This window comes from Hippocampus comes, unplaced genomic scaffold (assembly GCF_001891065.2).
Source record: "Hippocampus comes isolate QL1 unplaced genomic scaffold, H_comes_QL1_v1.1 scaffold306, whole genome shotgun sequence".
Classification (NCBI taxonomy): Eukaryota; Metazoa; Chordata; class Actinopteri; order Syngnathiformes; family Syngnathidae; genus Hippocampus; species Hippocampus comes.
Window position 1 is genome coordinate 20,800 of NW_017805142.1, and position 20,637 is coordinate 41,436.

General features: G+C 41.7%; 1 protein-coding gene and 2 non-coding genes across 3 annotated transcripts; 1 reads left to right on the top strand and 2 right to left on the bottom strand.

Moving 5' to 3' along the window:
* Positions 1-1,211: 1,211 nt before the first annotated feature.
* LOC109514486 (transcription regulator protein BACH2-like) lies at positions 1,212-19,631 on the bottom strand. The gene is made up of 3 exons (XM_019867613.1): positions 18,131-19,631; positions 12,333-12,539; positions 1,212-4,074 (listed from the first exon to the last, which is right to left on the bottom strand). Exons 1-3 carry the CDS (start codon positions 19,586-19,588, stop codon positions 3,673-3,675), a joined length of 2,067 nt encoding a protein of 688 aa, XP_019723172.1. The 5' UTR covers positions 19,589-19,631; the 3' UTR covers positions 1,212-3,672.
* Positions 5,897-5,969, top strand: trnaa-agc (transfer RNA alanine (anticodon AGC)). Its single transcript has one exon. It is a non-coding gene; the product is annotated as a tRNA-Ala (tRNA).
* Positions 6,641-6,712, bottom strand: trnad-guc (transfer RNA aspartic acid (anticodon GUC)). The gene has a single exon. It is a non-coding gene; the product is annotated as a tRNA-Asp (tRNA).
* Positions 19,632-20,637: the final 1,006 nt, after the last annotated feature.

Consider the following 20,637-nt stretch of genomic DNA (forward strand, 5'->3'; position numbering starts at 1 on the left):
TCCTCTACGTCGCCGTCCGAGCGACAAAGCGCACTGCGGCGACACTCAGCCTTGCCACGTGCCTCCCAATCGACTTTTCAACAGCGGATGAATTTGGTATGACCCTAACTCAATCACGCGCCGCTGTGTTTGTTTTTAGCTTTGAACTGCACAACATACACTATTTGGGATGAAGACTCCCACGTTGACATCAATACTTTGGTGTCTCCATAAATGTTTTTGATGTGCGGATTGGATAACGTAAGCCTCTGTCATACAGATTGTGTTGAAAACTCTTTCAGTATGGCTCTTTGTGAAAAAAAAAAATCACAGAATGCATAAGTTGCATTGGTACAAACAAAAAATTGTGAACAGAGAGTTCGTCATTTTTTGCATTTATACTGTATGCCATGTCTTTAAAAAACAAAAACAAAACAAAAAAAACTACTGTCCATCTCCCACGTATGCAATTGTGAGTTTTCATTCAGGGGAAAGAGATTTAACAATGTTTCTTAAATCCATTGATAGACGGGCAATATTTTAGGTGGAGTACATTTGTTGACTTGGTATCTTCTCGCTAAGAATGAAAAAAAAAACAATGACATAAAAAAAATGCGAGAAGTTGCGATGAACATGTAACATGTATGAACATGAACATGTAAAGTAACAGTGGATATTTTCATCACTCGTTACTTTATGCTTATATTTCTGCTCTTATCAAACAAGGTTGACGATACCCACCAATCTATAAAGTATCTCGACATTTCATAGGCCTCAAGTGAGAAGAAGAATGAATCATTTTGGATGTTAAATGTCTTGTGAATATGTAAAAACAAAACCAAAATTAACATAATACACTTCAAAGTCATTTGCTGCTTTCATATGTCATTTCCAGCTCAATAAACAAAGAATAACTAATTACAGATTGAATATAATCTGGTGAGTGGAAACATCAGATACTATATTTGAGGAGTGCAAGCAAATGTGACTGTGTATATATTTCATATTAACCATAGTGCGTCTCATAAAATGGAGTGTACTCTGGTAAATATTTGATGTCCTTTCATGTGACAACACTGAAGAAATGAGACTTGGCTTGACATGTACAGTAGATCATCCCGGAATCCAAACACAGCGAGAATATTTGAATTGCCTTCACGCAAAGTTGCATCATGATTGGTTTGGATTCTCTCTGACCTTTATCAGTCAAGCATTGGTTGCTGGTTTAACAATTATGCCGTGTGCGAGCGCGTCTTTGAAGGCTTCTCCCGCCACATGTTCCACTGCTGTTGTTGAAAGGGAACTCATGGAAACCAAATTTACTTTGCAATAAGATATGACGAGTCCCCAAATTAATATTATGATCATGGAACAAGAAATGAAGCACAATAATCCATCCATTTTCATCGATCTCATGACACTGCCATTTTGTCCTTTACCGCCCTCTGCTGTTAGCTGCCATTTGCAGTGAGAGCCCTTGGGCACATCGACGTCACTTTCAGTTTATTTGTGATCCATCAACAAGTCTCCTGACACCGGGCAAGTAAAATCGCTAATTTGGCCAAATTTGGACATTTTCACTTCGAGGCGGCATTTTTAGCTGTGCGTTGAGTTATTTTGAAGAGAATTTACACTGTCCTACAAGCCGTACACCTCATTGTGACAAAGTGTCATTTCTTCAGCATTGAAACATTGATATAAATGGGAGGAGCGCAGTCACATTTGTGAGACACTTTAAATGAATGAAACCCCCAGGAACACTTTTGCATAATTTGTGAGATGGATTGTAGAAATATTCAGATAGGCAAAATCTTTCACCGGTGTGGAGTCCTACTGTTGGGATTAAGACTTTGCTTTCAGTGCCATTGTTCTGCATTTGTTCAGTATTAGTGCCAAGTTGACCTCTTGGAAGTGCTTGGCAGTGCTCCAACTTGGTGATTATTGTTAAGTTATGTCATGGCACACGTATGACAAAAAAGGAAAATGAAGAAATAGACACGTCCATCGTATGGTACACAACAAATGGAGCTGGATATATATGAGTGCTGCATAATAAGAGTTCATTTCACCATTTCATCCAATGTAAACACATCAAATGTATGCAGACCTTTAATAACACTGACAGTCTTGTGTGGCTCAACAAAAATTAGCCAGATTGAGATATATTGTGCCCAAAGCAAAGTTATACAAAGTTTCATCATTTGATGAGTTACTAAAGTATGAGTAGAAGACTGTTGGGGGGGTCTTATTTAATACACAGGCAAAATCACAATGTTGATTGCTTGAAAAACAGAGATGGAAGTTGGTCGACGAAGCAGGTGCACCTAAAGATGGCAAGTGCGCAGAATTCGCTCGGTTCATTTTAAATGTTCCGTGAAGTGAATATGCAAATAGATGAATGTGGCACACACAATGGGATTAATCAAACCTATGAAAAATTGCGATTGTTGCTTTTGTGTCTTCAAATGACGCGTCTGCAGGGCAGGTGCAAACCAGTGTGCAATGCAGTGCCAGCGTAGCACAGACAAAATGAGAGGTGGCGGGGAGAACTTTTCCACTCGGATAAACATATTTGAAATTCCAGAAGCAAAAATTATTGGAACACATTATCTATTTTGCAATGTCATTTTAGAGCTAATGAAAATGACCTACTTGGAGCCAGTCACAAGAAGGAATCATGCCATATTACGAAACTTGTTTCAAATCTGCTTTCCCTTGCATCTGGGTCACATCTTGCAAGGTAACTTGAGCTAAACCAAATTAGCCCCATAATTCAAACAACCACCACATATGATCAAAAATGTGAAAATGAAAAGGATAGTGGAGTATGATTTACAAATGGACACAGTGATAGCGCACAAGTCAACTTTCAATGGTCTTTTGGCAAGGCTGTCATTCTAATGACTGTATTTCTGGAAAAATAGGACCAAGAAAAAAAGAGAGCCCTATTCCCACCGGGCAGCACATGAGCACGGTCAGTTAGGCTTCATTTGGTGTGATACACACTGTTTTATGCGAAATGATTGACTGTTTTAGAAGTAATGGTTCGATCCCTATCAAATTTCGTACGCTTTTGAGAAGGTACCAAACACAGACACACGACAATAAACTGCCATGGGAAATTTAAAACCAAAATGCTTTGGTTCCTACTCGGTTTGCATTTATTTAGGTTCAACTGTTGGGTTGACCACTATTTACAGTATGTAAATTCAGTCGAGCATCCTGAGCCCGACAGCGATCTGGATGGTCAAAATCAAATGAGAAAAGTTGCTTGGGAGTTTCAACAGGCTCAGCAGTGTGTTTTCTGCAGTCAAGTTGCCAGATGTGCTGTTAGACCGCAGCCAAAAGATGAAATATGCATTCTAAAGATGTTAAAAAGGACTTGGGTGAACATTCTGAGAAATTCCTGAGTTTAACCTCCCGCAATGCATGTAGGGGGGATGGGGAGGGAAGCTGACAGGAAGAAACAGGCAAGATGAGATAAGATAAAGAAACAGAAAAAGCTGCCAGTATTTGTTTTTAACCAATCTGGAAAATACCTGTGGAACAGTATTGCTGGGCGGACAATTTTAATGTCCATTCCAAAACCTCTTTAAATGTTACAGTTCAATATTTTTAAGGACAAGTATGAATGTGTCACAAAGACAACCTTCTATGACTGAACTTTTAAGTGCCATCATGTCTCTTCAGTTCTTATGTTGTGCATTTCTTAATCATTTCCTGACAGAAATCCACAGTTACGGTGGGACTGAGTATTTCCTCTGATGATTCAAACAGCAGTGAGCCTTTTGGGTTCCCTCGACCCGAGACCTCCACCCCCGGCTGCCCATCATTGAGCTCCCCTGCCTTAGTGCCGACATCTGGCATGCTTACAACTTGCTTTCCTTGAGGTGACGTCGGGTGGTATGAGGCCTCATTGGCAGGTGAAGATGGTTGGTTGGACATCAGGTCAATACTGTTGGAGGTGGGAGGTGAATGGCTGTCCTGAACGTCTCTGCAAACTTGTTGGGAGAGGAAGGAGAGGTTCTGCCACAGCTCGGACATACACAGCTTGAGTTGATTGCGCTCACTCAGCAGTTTTTCTTTCTCACAAACCTGTGGAGGAAGAATACGGCCAATGAGCTATACACTGTCTTGCAAAATTTGAAAGGTGCTGCTTATTCAATGACAGAAAATTGCCTTTTCATGAGGATGTTGCACGTTCATCAGTTTGGGGAAAGCATAGTGTCCTGACCTTGTGGTTAACATTACAGTAATCCCTCGTTTAACGCGGTTAATGGGGACCAAAACCACCCGCGAAAAACGAAAATCCGTGAAGTAGCGTCCAATTAACATAAACAGGTTAAAAAAATAAGTCCGCAAACGGTCCACGAGAAGCTGCAAAACAACAGCCAGCCACATCGAGCAACATATACAGTACTGTACTCCATGTATATATTTTTTAATCTGTTTGAAAAAATCCGCGATGCACTGAACCCACGATAAACGAACCGTGAAGTAGCGAGGGATCACTGTATTGCCTCCCTGTTACGAGTTCCACAGTTCAAATCCGAGCTGTGGCCTTCCTTTGTGGAGGTTGGCTCGCGCTGTGAATGTATGGCTTTTCTTTGGGTACTCCTCCCACATTCCTCAATACAAGCTAAGTTTAACTGTACACTCTTCACAGCTGTCAAACTCACAGAAGGGCTGAAAACTCAAACACTTTCGGTAGAGGACCAAACAGAACAAACATGTTTTGAACTGATTAAAATAAAATTTTTTTGAGCAGAAATGTGAATTGAGAGGATTCAATGTTGTCGCAAAAGACATCCAAAGGAATTTAAAATTACTTTACAAGTTGCCCTGCATAAAAAAATATCTGTTTTAATATACACATTAACAAAAACTAGGGCAAACTAGTTTTTGAAGAGAGATTGTCAGAGATTTTCTCGGACAAAGTTAAAGAAATGACTCGGCACACAGGAAAATTGTCTTCAATATCGGCGGGAGGGGATCTCTGAGAGCGAATGACGGTTTAGTTGCTCCGATGATCACACACTCTCGAGCTCCCTTCCCGCCAATTCCGACTTTTATTGTAACATACAAGGAAAACACTGCCCCCGACATTTGCATACCGCACCCCCGGTCCGGCCCCTCGGTGGTGATTGGTTACCTGTTTTTTAAACTTGAACCACCAGTACGTTGGCGCCTTTTCTGTCTGGTCTACATCGAATTAACATGTTGCAGACTTTGCGGACGACAAATGTCGCCTGGGCGCGACGGGTGTTCTCAACTCGTCTTTTGTTGTTCAACCGCTGTTCCCAAATTATTCATTCCCCTTTTGTGACCGAGTTTCGCCCCCTCCCCTGTGATTGCCCACCTGCATTGACGTGCTAATTGTGGACTTCAACAGCCCTCCGGCCAGGGGGCAGGCGCCTATGTGCACAGGCATTTGGAGGTGCTGGATACGCACCCAAACGTTTAGATGTGCCCAAATTAAATGAAACTTTAAACATGATACAATTTTGCTCATAGATTCCTCTAACAGAGATGCTCGTCTGCTTGCTGGCTACCCAGCATGAAAATGGGTCAAGGGTGAAAAATGTGAGGCTGGTAACGTAATCCAAGTACCGAAATATTACAGTTTTTCTACATTGGTTTGGCTCATTTCTTGAAATTCTTATGGAAAAACCCCCTAATCCACTTTGCAATCTTTCATAAGAGAATGGCATTTGTCATTGATACCATCAAATTGCAGATGTCTTGTCGATGTCTCAAGTGTCTCAGTGCATCTTTGCAAATGGTTGTGTAAAAGTAGCCTACCGTTTCGGGGTATATCCAAACGTCACAATATGATATACAGTGATCCCTCACTACTTCGCGGTTCACTTATTTCGGTTTGTTGTACAGTCTGTTATGAAAAAGAGTGGTGTCACCTGTTTCCAAAGTGTAGTGGTTATCACGTTCGTCTAGCACACGAAAGGTCCCCAGTTCGAAACTGGATGGAATCAATACCTGCTTCCTTTTAATTTCCTGTGAAAAACTGCATCACCAAAATAATTAAAATCACGACAACTCCCCATAGGGGAATTGAAACCCGGTCTTCCGCGTGACAGGCAGAGATACTGTCCACTATACTAACGAGGAACACAGGCTAAGAAGGACCTCTACCCGCCAAAACACCCGCCATGCGCTCAGTGAGTAGTGTTGCCAGCCGTGAAGTGACAGACTGTAGTGTAATCTGCTTCCATAGTGTAGTGGTTATCACATTCATCAAACACATGGAAGGTCCCTAGTTCGAAACTGGGTGGAAGCAATCCCTATTCCTTTTTAATTTGCTGTGAAAAACTGCATCACGAAAATAATTTAAATCACAGCTTCCCAGTCATGCAATCAAACCCGGTCTTCCGCGTGACAGGCGGAGATACTGTCCACGACTCTAACTAGGAACGTCTACCGTTGGCAAGCCCAAGCCACCAAAACATCGGTAATGCTATCAGTTAGCTCGCTTCACAACACTGATATGAAACACTCCTGTTTCATCTGTTTCCATAGTGTCGTGGTTATCACGTTCGTCTAACACACAAAAGGTCCCCAGTTTGAAACTGGGTGTAAACAACACCTGCTTCCTTTTAATTTCCTGTCAAAAACTGCATCACCAAAATAATTAAAATCACGACAACTCCCCGTCAGGGAATCAAACCCCGGTCTTCCGCGTGACAGGCGGAGATACTGTCCACTATACTAACGAGGAACACAGGCTAAAAAGGACCTCTACCCACCAAAACACCGGCCATGCGATCAGTGAGGTGTGTTGGCAGCCGTGATATGAAAGACTGTCGGGTCATCTGCTTCCATAGTGGAGTGGTTATTACGTTTGTCTCACACAGCAAAGGTCCACAGTTCGAAACTGGGTGGAAACAATCCCTCTCCCTTTTTGATTTGCAGTGAAACGCTGCATCACCAAAATAATTAAAACATCAACAACTCCCCGTCAGGGATTAGAACCCCGGTCTTCCACGTGACAAGCGGAACAATCTTTTTCGAGCGAAGGCACATTTCTTTCATTGAAAAAAAATCCCGCAGCACACCACTCCCTGAAAATGTAAAGCTTTTTTTTTTTAACAAGAGTTGTATTGTTGCTGTAAGCGTTTTTTTAACATTGAAAATTAATGCAACATTATAGCACATTGAAGAGGAATCAAATCAACATAAATCCAGTATTTGTTGCATTCATTTTAATGGCAAGTAAAATATCCTCAGTTCGAACTTTAACTTGCTCAACGTCGGATATTTTTCTGTGTGACAGCCGGTTCTTTTTCTCCCGGTCGTTTGCACTCTCCCGCAATATTGTACCAATCCCTTTTCCCATCTTGAGTGTTTGTATAATTCCAATATCATTCAAATGACTTTTCTGCTGAATGTGTCACTTGAGGTCGTCCATCTTCCATTTAGTCCATATTTTTCGCTGTTGTTTTGCAGAGCATAATCAGTGATAAATTTACAGTTTACCGGCAGCAAGTCCCAGGGACTCGCTGATCAGAAAAGTATGAGTCCCATTTTGCATTTAGAGAGTCCCAAATTTCGAATTCTGAAACGGTCTACTTATTAAATTGTATATGATAATAACACAAACAACAACATATACATCCAATTATAAACAAATGCTGCAAACATTTAAATAATTTAGTAGAAGGCCTGAGGATTTCAAAAATTCACAGTAACCGTTTTTCGGTTCCGTCGGATTACCCAATGGGAACCCACGGTAACTAATTTTGGGTTCCGTAAACGTTCATCATGGGAACCCATTTTTCTATTGTGAGTGATATTCATAATCAAGAATTCTGAAACTCAAAAGTATAATGTTTCAAGGGTAAATGTTTGAAAACTATGCATTAACAATGAACATTACATCAGCAGCTGTGTACTCCAGGTTTATTCAAAAAAATAAATGGATCAAAATATGGTGTAATCATATGGCATCATGAATACAGCATACCACAAAATCAGAGTATTTTTTCCAATCTCACACTTCAAAGATTAATTTACTGGTAATCGTTAATACAGGTAAGTATTGCTGTGGCTTGACATCCTCTTCCCAAAATGACGCATGTGTAATCTACTATCAATTTGACGAAAGAATCTAACACACGTCATCATTAGTTCTACCAACAGTTAACATTAGCGTTTACTACACCTTGTAAGGAATGTTTTATTCCTAAAGTTCCCATGCAACAACCAGTAAATTACTGTATAGAATAACCAAGACTGTTTCATAATATTTTTCACAGCGATGAGCCTGTAGATCTAATGACCAACTTGCCTCGTAATCGTGCCTCCCGTAGTATCTCGCTCTCGTGTTCTGTGCATACATCCCAGGTGAGTTTAGTGATACGCCCTTCGGACGATTCATACGAAAAATCAGACTGGCATTCCCATTTCTTAAATGTTGTAATTAGTAGACCTTTGTGTGTTTTTTTCGCTGCCATCTCAAACTGTCATCCGCGCGATTCCTCAGTTTGCGGACTAAAATAGCAACCCGCATGCGCACGTAACGTTATCTGTTCCGCCCCCCCTCCCCCTCCAACACTGAAAACAAAACAAAACGAAAGTAAATTAGAAAAAACACACTCACACACCACACCACAAACACACCTACAGGCACAGTGAAATCGCGTTGATCACACAGGAGAGATTTGATCGCATACAGTCAACTCGTGTGCGGTGACTTTTATGGTTACACGATTTTTCGGTACCGTCAAAATGAAGCCACGGAAATGACACGCTACCGGTAACGATCGTTACCGTGAAATCCTCAGCCCTGTCGTAGTTTTTTTTGTTTTGACTGAGAAATTTCCTTGCGTCCCAAAAATGCACATTATTTGGAAATGTGCGTCCCATGGGAAAATTGTGGGTCTGGGACGCGGGACGCAGAGGTAACGAGATGGCTGGCATACCTTTATCACTTGAAAAAGAAAATATCTCATCCAGTTCAGTTTCACTGCTTGTTCTTCTATTTTCACATACTCCGACAGCCATTCAAACTTAAAAGAACTGCAGTTCATTCTTATTTTGGTTTGGGGAGTCGATGTATCACATTCACAGCCCGGTCGTTCTGCAACGATAGGGAATTAGAACCTATATTTTGTTGTTGTGGAGCAGAGAACATGCGCAAGTACTGTCAATGCCATGATTGGCTGCATAACGTCATTGCATGGTATCGTGTGACTGGGTGGACACCTGTCACTCACTGAATTACACAGCAAATTGATACAGAAAAAAAAGTTACATATCTAATTCATTTGCAGTGTGTTCACTGCACTGGATAGATTTTCTTATGCGCTGAGAGTGTGCGACCAGTGCGCAGTTGTGCAGCTTAGAGGGAACATTGGTGCTGTTGCAGCTACAGTAAACGTAAATCTAAATGAAAGATACCCTTCATTGTATTGCCTCGCGTCGGAAACTTCGCTTGTCTCGAAGCATAAGGCAATTTCCAAGCTGCTGCTGCTCCCTACCTGTATGGAAGGGTACTACATGAGTACAATGTCAGGCGACAGACCGCACAGGCATACATACTGTATAATTTCCCATGGCACACCTGACAATATCTCACACACACAGGGTTCGAAAAACACTGGTGTAGTGGTTATCACGTTCATCTAACACACAAAAAGTCCCCAGTTCGAAACTGGGTCGAAACAATCCCTGCTCCTTTTTAATTTGCTGCTTAATTAAACTGCATCACCAAAATAATTAAAATCACAACAACTCCCCAGAAGAGAATCGAACCCCGGTCTTCCACGTGACAGGCGGAGATACTGCCAACTACACTGAGTAGGAAGACAGGCTTAATTTGCTCTGTGTCTGTTCGTGTGTGAGCGTGTGCTTTGCATGTAAATGTCTCGTCTATACAATGCTAATTAGCAGAGGATGAAACAAAGTTCAAACGCAAGTACAGGTAACATTAAGGACCTCCAATCACTCATACCACATAATAAATATTGAGACATTTATTTGCTAACACACACACACACACACACACACACACACACACACACACACACACACACACACACACACTTTGGAAATCGAGGCAAATGGTGGAGGAACTTGAACATGTTATATTCCCCTTCCTCTAGTGATGAGCGGGGGTCTTTCATGTAGGACCTATATTGTAGGTGGACTACAACATGCCGAATTGAAATTAAACTGCATTAAAAGACTAACCACCAGAGGGTGCTCGAACTGCACAAATGGAAGACAATCTGGGGTCTTCTTATCACCTGTCCATCCATCCATTAATCGATCCTGCTGTCTCCCAGCTGTCTTCGGGCAGTCGGTGGGAGACACCCTGAACCAGCTAATCGCAGGGCACACATAGACAAACAACCATTCGCGCTCACACTCACACCAAGGGACAATTTAGAGTGTTCCATTAACCTGACATGCATGTTTTTGGAATGTGGGAGGAAAACATGCAAACTCCACAAGGGAAGGCCGGAGCCCGGATTCAAACCCACGACCTCTGCACTGTGGGGGGAGGCGGATGTGCTACGGATGTGCTACTTTTACTGTCGTGATATGACCATGACGATATTGTAGTGATTTTAATATCACCATACCGTGATGGTACCATTATCGTTACATTCCCGCAACAGTTAGCAGAATGAGCACACGTTCAGCACATTTTCCAAATAAATACATTTTGCTGACCTAAACTTAAAAGTTGATTCTCAGTCTAATAGTTGTGCGCTCCAAAACACGGTAGCTTGATTTCATTGTGTAATTCATCATCAGCACAACAGTTTGTTCATTTGTCAAAATTAGTCAAGAACATAAATGTTCATGCATTGGTGCTACTACCATCATACTCTTCTTTCCTCAGTCTGATTGAGAATTTTTTTTTTTCTGCTCAGAGGTGGAGAGTGTATTAAGATTGGGCTCAGGGTCAGAGGTCCCTGCTCAATGCAATGGATACCGTGTGCGAGGACATCACAGAGCATCAGTGTCGGGTATGGGTTGAGACATTTGCATCGTTTCTTCCCTCACTGCAGCATATATTTTGACTGAAAACACAACAAGACCATGCTGGTCATTTTTTTTTTTTTTTTTAAGCAGCATTGATCTCGACCGCTGCCATAGTGACAAAACATCTGAGCATTTTGACTTGCAGGGCTAAGACATTGCCAAATGGATGATGCATTTTGGTGAGTGACTATTCACATGAGAAAGGAATTAAGTTTCGGCACATAGGGTAAACTGTTGTGGGAGAGGTAAAAAGCACAAAGTGGTGGTACTAATTCCGTATATGAGAAAGGGATCAAGTTTGAAGAATATGTACAACGTTTTGTGAGAGTTATGAGCTTTTGCTACTGAGATGTATTGTTGCGAAAAACTGAAAAACTGTTTGGCCAGAAGCCCTTTTAGTTTTAAGAATGTCATGTCTGTCTCAAGAAATTAGCCAAACCAATGAAGAAAAACTGTAATGCATTGTAACTTGATGACTTTTAATTACTTTTGGATAACACCAATACCAAATATGCTCACAAAGGCAAAATAAAAATGTGTATATATGGACCCCCAGGATCTGGCCCGCAATTCGCGAAGATCCGTGTGTAATTAACAGCATTTGAAATGCAAATATTTATTTTAAAATAAAGCTCAGTGGATGGATGGGCGCAGATTCATGGAGTGATTGTGAAACAACTGGTTGGCTGTTCAGTTCACATGTATGGATAGATAGAGAGACATAGCTGGATGGATGGATTGATTGGTCGCATGTGTTGAGCCAGGGGTGCCCAACTTTTTTTGGACCAAAGATCTACTTTTCGATCAATCAACCTGCCGCGATTGACCCGTTACCGCACACGCGCGCATACGCACGCACTTACACACGCATGCCCTGATGAGCAATAGCCATAACAGCCCCTAAGATAAGCTATTCGCAGGCCAGCCCAGTGCCTAAATAGCGCAGTCCGTAATATATAATATGTGTGGAACTGGTTAAACAAAACAAAAAAAAAGGTTATGTAAAGTAATATCCACATTTCATGAATAGTATGGACTGCTGCAGCTGGTGGTGAAAGGCTTCGTGCATTCTGGACATAACACAACACAACTATACACACTACCTTGGGAATACTGTGAGTTGCTCTTGGTGTGGTACCCTCAAATGCACTGCTTTTACGGATTAGGAGACACTTTTTACTTTTTGGACCAGGTAAAAGTACAGTTACAGGTACTCCAACATGTATGCGTGTTAACTTGAGGAACAAAACAAACCATGACAGCTGCTGTAGCGTTATTTCTGTAAGGATAAAGAAGGTTTTTTCCGTATGATGATGAATAAGGCGTAAAAGGTTGGTTGAGCATACCAACTTGCGGATCTCGCTCTCCAGGTTCTGGATGCAGTCCAGCTTCCTCTTGCGACAGCGCTGGGCAGCGATGCGGTTTTTACTGCGACGGCGAATGTCATGTATGAACTCCAGCTGCTCCGAGGTCAGTTTGTGCATCTTGATGAGAATCTGGAAGTCATTGCGTGGCAAGTTGGTGATCTGGTCCACGGGAAAAGGTAGCTTTACCTAAATGCAAAAATAATTTCAGGTTATGACATTTTTGGATGATAAAATAACAGTACAACCATGATTTAATCACGGCTGCAAAAATTGAATCAGGTAAAGTGCAAATAGCGTCTGACAATTTCAACCAAATGAAACGCTGCTGCCCACCAGCTGATCTGCCGCTTTCTGTGACCTGATGTTGGCCCAGATTACCATGGCATCCACCGACCCACGGTATGTGTTGCCGAGTGACCTACTGGAGGGCAATGTTGTCTAGAATCCACAAGATGACGCTGTGGATCTACTTTTCCGCCCCTATATACAATTTGCAAATGACTGGGTTAGTGTCCCTCAAAGTTGTTTGGGATTTTAATACAGTTTATTTAGTTTCCTTTCACCAGGGACAACATAAAACATCAAGTATTTACATTTGAGCTGCTGAAATCAGAGGATTTGGACTTCATAAATAATACAGTGCTTCAAAACCGTTTCACTTACTTTCCAATTTGTAAACTTGCTGGTGATAACCATGTTCGACTGCAAATTAGCACTCAGTGTTAATTACCGTACTTTCCGCACTATAAGGCACACCTAAAAGTGTTCAAATTTCTCAAAAGTTGACAGCGCGGCTTATAATTCGATGCGCCTCATACAGTGGATGGATCAATATTCTGATTTGTTGAACGTAGCATTTTAAATGTTCTGTAAAGCACTATGTTACTGCTGCAGCGGTTGTGAAAGCTCTATATAAATAAAGCTGTATTGTATTGTATTCCCTTTGGCATCGCGCCATCTAGTGGATGCATAACGCAACCGCAGCCACTATTTTGGCTTCTATTCTATGCCCCTCATAATGGGGTGCGCCCTATATATGAAAGCAGATTTAAAATTTATTTAAGGTGCGCCTTCTACCCCGAAGCGCCTTATAGTGCGAAAAATACGGTACCTGGCTACATATGTTTTGCTGCTAATGTCTTTTACCTCAACCAAAATTGGACACGCTGGGTATTTTATTTAATTAAAACCTATTTTGTTTTTGGGCCAATATGGAGAAGCTCAGGGAATTCAGAATGATAATTTACTCATAAAGGTTGGCTTACTCCTGAAAAATGTGCCCCCCCCCCACACACACACACTTCTGATTTTATGGCTAAGTCCCTATCCCTTCATGGGGTTGTCAGATCCTTGATATTGTATACTTCTATATATAGCTGCATGTTTCTCAACCGCCACATAATAAGCTTGAGATGACAGAGTGAGTAGTAGATGGTCATAAATCCCCTGAACAGCCGATCTCATATTGTTTCTTTATATAGTGAGAGGATCGCTTTCCATTTGTGACACTGCTATTTATAAACGAGAACTGGGCCAGATCGAGAAGGCAGGGTATGCTGAATATTAATTATCACAACATTCCATCCACCCATTCATCTGTTTTCTGAACCGCTTATCCTCCCAGAAACTGAAAAATTGGCAAAATTGTCTCTAAAAATGGACTGCCATCAAGTCATATTCTGATAAAGATTACAGATCACTGATTGTGAGGTAATCGTGAGTACAGCAAATGCTGAAAATACTGTGTTAATACTGGGAGATTTGATTGATGACTTTGATCAGATAAAATGGTGTCGCTGATCTCACAGTCAAGCCAATCATGGTTGACAGTCAAGGACACAACTGGCCCACCTTTCACTTGGGGTACCAAGCAGCCCCGCTGGTGCATGTACTTGTTCAATTCATGAGACAACCAGGTCAGGACAAAGAAGTGGGACAGGCAACACGCAACACACACACACACACACACACACACACACACACACACACACACACACACACTGCTCCTACTACTTTTACGACTAATTTTCGCTCATCAGATGTCGTCTTCTATGAGGCACTTTCTAATATGTGGAAATTTTACATTGGCATGCTGCCTGTTTCAAGTCCGAAACCCACATTTGTGATGGATTTACTGTATCACAAGTTGGGCTTGCCTTGTAGGACTATTTCAAACTTTGGCTTCAAGAAAATAGAGAGTCTTACACTGTCGAACGACTGTTGCGAAAAAAAAGAACAGTTTGTGAGCTAACATATAGCAAGATCAAACCCCAGTAGAAAACACACAAAGACAAATCGAAAATAATTAAACTTGTTGGCCTGTGATCAGGTACTGTTGTGAAGAAGAATAGCTCAAATGTTAAAATGCTCACAGGTGATCTGTTAACAAGCAAGATACTAACTTGAGTAGAGAAGTTCCTGAGGTACAACATGAATATCATAATCTGCACTGTGGTTAAGTAAAGAGGCATCGAAATATTGCGTTAATCGCGATTAATTAATTACATCACATTTAGCCCGTTTTTTTTTATCACGTTAATCTAAATTTTAATCTCTGCCTTTATTGTTTCTGTAGGTGGGTTGCCATTTTCTAATAGCCCTTTTCGTGTGTTGGCTTCCTGTATTCGAGTTGTTGAGGGTGGGGAAACAACTGTCAATCACAGCCTGAAGCGGACATTGATTGGCTGCCATTATGTTGGGGCTTTTTTAGCCGAAGCTGATAGGCTCCCATTGGAGTTGGGCGGGCTTAGTAAGCAGCGGTGAGGAGTGGAGAGATGAAAATGGAGCAGGATGTGAGAGTTCTTGGCACAATGAATGGAAAATATATATTTCAAAAACGCCCTGAGAACACAATTGATAAAGGTAGAGTGTTGTGCCTAATTTGTAAGGACTTTGCCTACCACCGAAGCAGCTGAAATTTAGCTCTTCGGCAAACTAAACTCGAGAACACCCCACGTACGAGGCATTGTTGGTGTGTCCTCTGTAGACTACTCAAAGTGATTGATGTTTATTTCAGCACTTTTAGTTTGTCATGATGAGCAGTGTTATTTCTGAAGTGCTAACTTACAGCACTGTGATTTAAGGGTCTGTTTTATTTATTGTTTATTATCTGAAGCAAGTTCAGTGTTGAGGACTTGTATTGCTCCGAAAATTGTTCTTACCGTTTTTGACATGTCAACCTAAGCACCTTTTAAGGACCTGATGTTTTATTTTATTTGTATTTTGTAATTCTTTGGTGATTTACAAAAAAAAAAAAACAGTGATATTCCCCCTCATGGTTGAAACTAAAGGTTGCTGGTAGGTCTTTGACTAGTCTCAAATACAGCAGAAAGTAAATGGCTAGCACTGTATCTGTCCAAGTCTGCTGAAAAACAATAAAATACTTTATAATGCCACTTTTTCTTTTATCTTTTGATCTGCCAATAATTCTGTCAATAATGTAACAATTTTAAAATGAAAATAGGGGTTTTCTCAGTAATTTTCAGATGTGATTAAAATATAGATTAATTAATTACAGACCCTAATTAATTAATCACACATTTTTTTAAATCGCTTGACAGCACTAGTTAAGTATAACAAACGCAATTCCAATCACGGGATGTTGAGTGAAACCTTGACTGAATGACTACAAAGGCAGGATATTTAATGTTCAAAGTGATTTAGTTTTTTGTTTGTTTTGAACCAATAATCATGAACTTAGAAATCTATGGCTGCACGACATTCCCCAAAACATGGCACAGGGACATGTTCACCACTGTGTTAGATCACAGGCCTGGTACCTCTTCCCCACGAATAATGGGGGTCCACTCTATACACTGTATACTGTATACATATACACACACACACACACACACACACACACACACACACACACACACACTGTATACAGTACATACACACACATATATATATATATTTAAATATTTAAATATTATAATACGATATTTAAAATTATTTATTCATGTATCCATCCTCATTAGCATATTTGGTATTGGAGTAATCCAAAAGTAATTAAAAGTAATGAAGTTACATCAATTCATATTATGGTAGTTGCATTATATTTTTTTAACAGGTAACGAGTAATTGTAAAACTAACGCCGACCAACCATGGTCCTTCCTATCAACCTATGTTCAGATATATGGTGGTCATCTTTGAACTACTACTTTATCATTAGCTACACTAGCCAACTAGCAAACATTATATGTTTTGTTGTGTGGAAAAAAAAAGACTCTTACGATCATATTTACATCTTCCTGAACTAAAATACAACTGAGGTGGCCTATTATGAGCCTACTATTAGTGATTACTGAGTGATCTCAGTTGGGTGGCCTGATGGTTGACTGGTTAGCATGTCCACCACCACAGTGCAGAGGTGCAGGGTTGGAATTGGTCTCCGGCCTTCTTGTGTGGCGTTTGCATGTTCTCCCCCTGCCTTTACTCTGGTTTCCTCCCACATTCCAAAAACATGTGGCAGGTTAATGGACCACTCTAAATTGTTCCTATGTGTGAATGTGGGTGCAGATGGTTGTTTGTCTCTGTGTGCCCTAAAATTGGCTGGCAACCAGTTCAGGGTGTACCCCGCCTACTGCCCCAAGACAGCTGGGATAGGCTCCGGCACGCTCGTGACCCTTGTTGCAGCCTCACCCAGCATTTTACCTTGTCTCGCATACTGTACCTTAGTGTTGTTTTTGCAATAATTTTATTGGTTAAGCGATAACTTATTTTGATTCGGCTGTGCACCAACTCCTTGCCGCCGCCAAAGCAATTCCTCCCGGGTGCGTGGAAGCATACTCGTCCCTCCAAGGAGACGACACCATCAACAGGGACACATTGCTTCAACGGCGGCGCCGAGGGGTTGGTTCACAGCCTTTACTCACCTTTTAGGCACCTCACAAGGATGCGGTGACAGTTCAGATGAATGCTGAATTGACAGCCGAAACTATCAGCTCGGTAAGAGTTTATTTCTTCATTAAAAAAAAAGACCATTGTCTGATATAAAAGAAACCTTCAACCTATTTCAAATAATAAAAAGACAAGATGAACATCATCACCATGTTTTTCCCCAATTGAAAAACTTCAGCTCCACCATCAGCGCCTCCAGCAGAAGAGTCTCTGGGTGAAGCTAAAGCCTGTACGAGTCAAGTGAGAGCCACTTACTATGCTACCAATACAAGTCTCTTTGCCTCTATAAGAAGGCAATGTTGATGAATGTTAAAGGCTGTTGAAGGTTTTAGAATTAAAGATTTAGGTAGATACGTGTACTTCTGTAGTCTTTGTCTCAAATATGTAATGTATCAATACTGTTTAGCTTTGAAACATTCTGGTACCCACATACACATACATGAACATTCCCCGGGGGAAGGAGATGTCAAATCCCACCTTGCAATTTTCTCCTTCCGCAGGGGGTTTCTGGTCCCCATTAACCCCCAAAAGTGAGGGACTACTGTAATAGTAATTACATCATAAAAATACTTCCAGACCAGCTCTTCATCATTAGAAAGTGAGCTCTTGGACCAACAAAATTGCCGTAAATAGACCATGATGAAAACCCTGCCAACAAAAATGTTTAGAACCACATTTTAGACTCATGTGTGGCCTTGCTTTTGATAGTGGATATACACAATGATTGTGCATATCATTTGCAAAAATACCAGAATCTGAATATTCATCAAAGAATTACCAGATACATTGCAATGCGAAGAAAAGCAGGGTAAAAAAAGAAAAAAACAACAACAGTTTTTACAGTATTCAAGAGAAGAGAATAGGACATACAAACCTCAGGTCCAGCTACTCGGAGTCCACTTTCGCTGTCTCCCTCTGAGAAAGATCCCGACTCGTCGCTGGAGTTTCCACCACTGGCACCAAATCCCTGCTCACTTTTGATCTTAGTGCAACCCTGAGAAAAGACAACCTCTCGACTGTGGAGGTCCCTAGGCTCTTCCCTGCCCGCTAGGCACTGAGATAGTCTAGAGATGCAACCAGAGTGCGGCGATAGGGAGAAGTCAAATTGTTGCAGGTTGGAAGTTGGGCTGCCACTTCCTCCATCCTCTGCATATGAGAATGAAGAATGGCAGCTGGAAGTCTGAGTTAGGGGCTCAGAGGGAACAGGGGAATAGGTTGATGCCTTGACAGGAGCACGGCAGCTTGTAATCAGACATGAGCTGCCAGAAGAGGCTGAATCAGTCTGCATCAAGCCCGGGACCTTTTCACTGAACTTTTCATCCGCGTAATGGGTCATCATTTGATGATGATCGCTAACTCCTGAAGCGAAAATCACACTGCGTCTGTCGAGCTCCCCTTTGTGTTTGGATGAGGAGGCTTTAGGCACGGGCCTGTCAATGTTGCTCAGTGCTGCTGGTACATCTGCCGTGCCGCTTTTCAGGTTCACCATTGCTTCCCTTTTGTCCTTATGTCCGTGTTTGACTAGTTCCCGGTAGTGGTTGAGGGACAGTCTGTTGGAGAGCAACTGCTCTATGGTGGTGCTTGGCATGCTGCTAAGATCCAGTCCTCCTCTTTGGAGGTAGGAGCGTAAGCATGACGAAGGTGAGCCGCCACTTGGGAAATGCTCAACCGCGACAGGAACTCCTTCTACTTCTAATTCCATCTCCAGCACTTCTTCGGTTGACAAATCTTGGTTGCATCCACGCCGATCATCTCCCTCATCATCAAAGACGGGTTCCTCTTTGATACTGGAGGGGCTAATAAGTGTTTGTGTGACATCGCTGCAGTCTGTGAGCTGTGAGCTCACCGGGCTGGCGGAGGTATGGTTGGCCAAGATGATATCGTCGTCATCATCATCATCATCCTCATCGCCGTCGTCTTCATCACCATCATGAGTTTCACTGTTGTAGTGATATTGATATTTCCTGTATTTAGAGCATTGAGGAAGGTCAGTGGGAAGTGGTTTTGTGGTTGCTACATTGCTGGTGTGCTGCCTGTTGTCTGTTAAATCGTCTGTGTATACTGTCTCAGAAAAGACAGCGTTATTGGCCGTGTCATTATCATACTCCTTCTTGCCATTAATGCTCAGTTTGCTGTCATTCTGCAGCTGTGCTTGAAGGAACCGGAAACAGGAATCTTCCAAATTGTGGACACCTAGGAATTCAGCGCACAGGATCACCTCATGGATGTTCTCTCGGCTTAAAACAAGCTTGGCTGTGTAGGCAAACTGGAGCAGTGGGGCGAAGCCCTTTGCAGTAACCTGTAGGGACAACAATTGCAGGAGATGTGACATCGATCGTGTACACAGTAAGCTTTTTCACAACCATTAACGTTCCAATCAAATCACATCAGCAGCAAAACATAAAGTGCAAGCTACATGTTGGCGAAACCATCATATTTAACATGAATTGGACCGTCAAATTGGTACCGTTCTTCAATCCAGGTATTTTAATCTTAGGCAGCTGGCTAAAGTCAAGCGTCTTCTTTCTCAAGAGCACTTTGAAACAGTAATTCACGCCTTTGTCACATCTCGGCTGGATTACTGTAACGCACTTTACTTTGGAGTCAGCCAACCCTCCATTCAGTGTCTCCAGCTGGTCAAGATGCCGCCGCTCGCCTCTTGACTGGTACTTGTCAGAGGGAGCACATAACTCCTACTCTGGCATCCCTTCACTGACTCCTTATTCATTTTTGAGTTCTTTTTAAGATCCTATGATTTGTTTTCAAATCTTCAAATGGCCTCGCTCCACCTTACCTCTCTGAGTTCCTCCACCCCTCCGCCCATACCCGGTGCCTCAGGTCTGCGGACCAGACATCATTAGAGGTACCAAGAACGAAGCGGAGGGTCAGAGCGGATCGAGCCTTTTCTGTTGCTGGTCTCTGTCTTTGGAATGACCTCCCTCTGAACGTTAGGCAAACCCCCCTCACTGCCCATCTTTAAAACTCACCTTAAAACTAATTGTAAAACTTTTTATTCTCTGTCTTATTCTCTGAGACTTAATTTTTAGTTTTCCTGTTTTTGTGCTTTCTGCTGCCTTTGTTATTAATTAATTTTTTTATTGTTTGTTGTTGTATGAATGAGCTGTGCTTCATGTACAGCATTTTGTACACAGCAGTGGCTGTTTTAAAGTGCTTGAATAACAGTTGAGTTGAGATGAATTTAACTCACATAGAGTTGGAAGATAAACAATTATAACCCTTTGGAGTTATCTGGATTACTGTATAAATTGGTCATCAAATGTGATCTATAACCTCTGGTTTCCTTTTTTTTGTCTTGTGTACCTCCAAACCTTTTTGTCAGAAAACGAGTACCCCCATGTTTTGATAATATTCCAAAATTAA

Excerpts from the sequence above, each read along its gene's own strand:
- LOC109514486 (XM_019867613.1), bottom strand. The coding sequence starts at position 19,588 with ATGTCACATCTCCTGCAATTGTTGTCCCTACAGGTTACTGCAAAGGGC. Across the intron at positions 12,540-18,130 it reads TCCGAGTAGCTGGACCTGAG|GTAAAGCTACCTTTTCCCGT; the intron begins GTTTGTATGTCC and ends TTTTGCATTTAG. Across the intron at positions 4,075-12,332 it reads AGAGCGAGATCCGCAAGTTG|GTTTGTGAGAAAGAAAAACT; the intron begins GTATGCTCAACC and ends CTTCCTCCACAG.